Genomic DNA, 2,198 nt, shown 5'->3' with positions numbered 1-2,198 from the left:
TATTATCAATGAATATAAATGAAAAACACTTTATTATGAATTTGTTTGAAAAAAATCACTGAAGCAGCAGATTTCTCCCCAGCCCTCACTCTGCTTCGTCTTCTCCTTCCTCTTCATCTTCCACTTCCATTTCCACTTCCTCCGCTTTGATCTTCCACTCTGTCACTGCAGCCTCCTTGTCCTGCACCAGCGCAAAAAGCAGCACACCCACCTCCGCATCCTCATCCCACACCTCTGCCACCTCTTCCCCCTACAGCTTCATCCACTCAAACGCCGTCTCCTGCATCTCCCAGTTCAACCCCAGCACCATCTTCCCAGACTCCACCTAATGCTGCTGCCACACACAGCACTCCACAGTCACTAACAGCACCACCACCTCCGCCGCTCTCATCCCAATAAACAGGATGTTCGGTCACCAACACCTTTCATGCAGATTCTGCCTCCTGCCTGCCCCTTCCCCTTTTCCCTTCGGCACAATCGCTGATGTCTCATAACACTTTTATCCTTCCTCTTTCTCCTCCCCTTCCTTCCCTTTTTCACCTTTTCCTCCAACCCGCTCCACCACCTCCTCTTCTGCTTTGCTCTTTTCAATCACCTCCTGCCCGATCCTCCTGTTTCCCTGACTTTCAGTGATCTTCCTTGCATGATCAAAACGGTGTGTTTCAATCCGCTCTCCTCAATTTTCTCCACACACAGATTATAGGAAGTAAAAACGGAGCATCGCAGCTCCTTCCATATGAACTCTAGCTGAAAATTCCCATCGATGATCTATCTCACAGCTCTGCACCGGAAGAAAGGACTCGCTTGTTGCCCCCACGCTCTTCCTCTCCACACTCCCTCTCACCCCCTAATCGCATCCGACTCGCTCTTGTTTTGCTCTGTCCCCATCATAACGCGCTCCTCAGCCACCAACAACAGCTTCTTATGCTTTCCCGGCATCCAGCTCCCATTCGTAAATATCAGAGGACAAACCACCGCATGATACGTCTTCTTCGCCTCGTTGTCCAGATGCTCCTCCGCAAATGCTAGCGCCTTGCACGCTAACCGCTCTGTCCTGATCCCCGCCATAGAAAATGAAAACACAGCCTTCCACCGAACAGCCATTCGCTCCTGACGCTCAGGCTCCAAACTCTAACAACTGTTTATGTTTTAACAAGCATCTCATATGTTTGTAACAGCTTTTTGTAGAAAACAAGCTCTAATAATTTGAATGAATAAAAAAAATATAAGATAAATTCAGAAAAAAAAATGAAAAATTATTTTCTAACAATAATTGTCTGATTTAAAGAAGTTAAAAATTTAATAAAAGAATATTTTCAACCTGAAAAAACACAAACATTTTCAAAAATGCCTTATTGACTTGAATTACGTCAGTGACAGGCAGTGACGTGAATGCCGTGGTATTTATACCATAAAAAAATGATCACGACACAACCCATTGTTCATCTGAAAATTGAAAATGAATATTAAAAAAAATAAAAATACATATATTCACCGTATTTATTAAATTTTATTAAAAAAAATTTAATCAAATATTTTTTATAATTTTTATTTCTCACAAAAGTGGAATTTTTAAAAATTAGTGTAGAAAAAGTTATTTCTTTCAAGTCACGTCACTCCAAAAATGTTCACGTCAGAAGGCATGTGACGCAGATGTTTAGTGACTATAAACGAATGTGACTATATTCGACGTGATTATATCCGGTTTAGACTGTATTACCGTACGATATCAGAGATGCCCATAATATGCCATAGGCTATTTCTGCGATTCAAATGGATCAGGTTTGTAATTCTTTTTGTTTATGTTAAAAATTAGAAAAAAATTAAAAAATAACTCTTTTGATTTCCATCTCCTTCTCCTGACATTTTTCTTTCATTGGTGATATATATATATTTTTTTTTAGAAAATCAAGGTTAAAAATGCAGCAAAGATTTTGGGTATTTATTTATTTATTTATGGAGAATATTTTTGTTCTTTCTCAATTTCAAAGATGAGATTTCTAAACTTGAGCGCTACACGACTTATGAACAAAAACAGAAAATTGTTGAAATAAACAGACTGATAGATAAGATGAGAGAAGAGGAACTAATATCAATTCTTAATAAAGATTTGTTTAATGAACTGAATTTTCTGATTGCCAAAAAGAAATTGACAACTGAAAATGCTAATTTGCTGTTGAAGCATATTGGGTATTATA

General features: G+C 38.9%; 1 protein-coding gene across 1 annotated transcript; it reads right to left on the bottom strand.

Annotated features, from left to right (window-relative positions):
- MONOS_17427 (uncharacterized protein) lies at nt 1-1,104 on the bottom strand (the record flags this gene model as incomplete). The annotated part of the gene is made up of 4 exons (XM_067870346.1): nt 1-181; nt 273-386; nt 554-638; nt 845-1,104. The coding sequence occupies 4 exons, from the start codon at nt 1,102-1,104 to the stop codon at nt 86-88; spliced, it is 555 nt and encodes a 184-aa protein (XP_067729654.1). The 3' UTR covers nt 1-85.
- Between the last annotated feature and the right edge of the window lie 1,094 nt (nt 1,105-2,198).

The sequence above is a fragment of the Monocercomonoides exilis genome, assembly GCF_001643675.1.
Source record: "Monocercomonoides exilis strain PA203 chromosome Unknown scaffold16-1735695, whole genome shotgun sequence".
Classification (NCBI taxonomy): domain Eukaryota; phylum Preaxostyla; order Oxymonadida; family Polymastigidae; genus Monocercomonoides; species Monocercomonoides exilis.
Note: the sequence above shows the minus strand (reverse complement) of the source record. Positions and strands in the feature narration are given on the sequence as shown.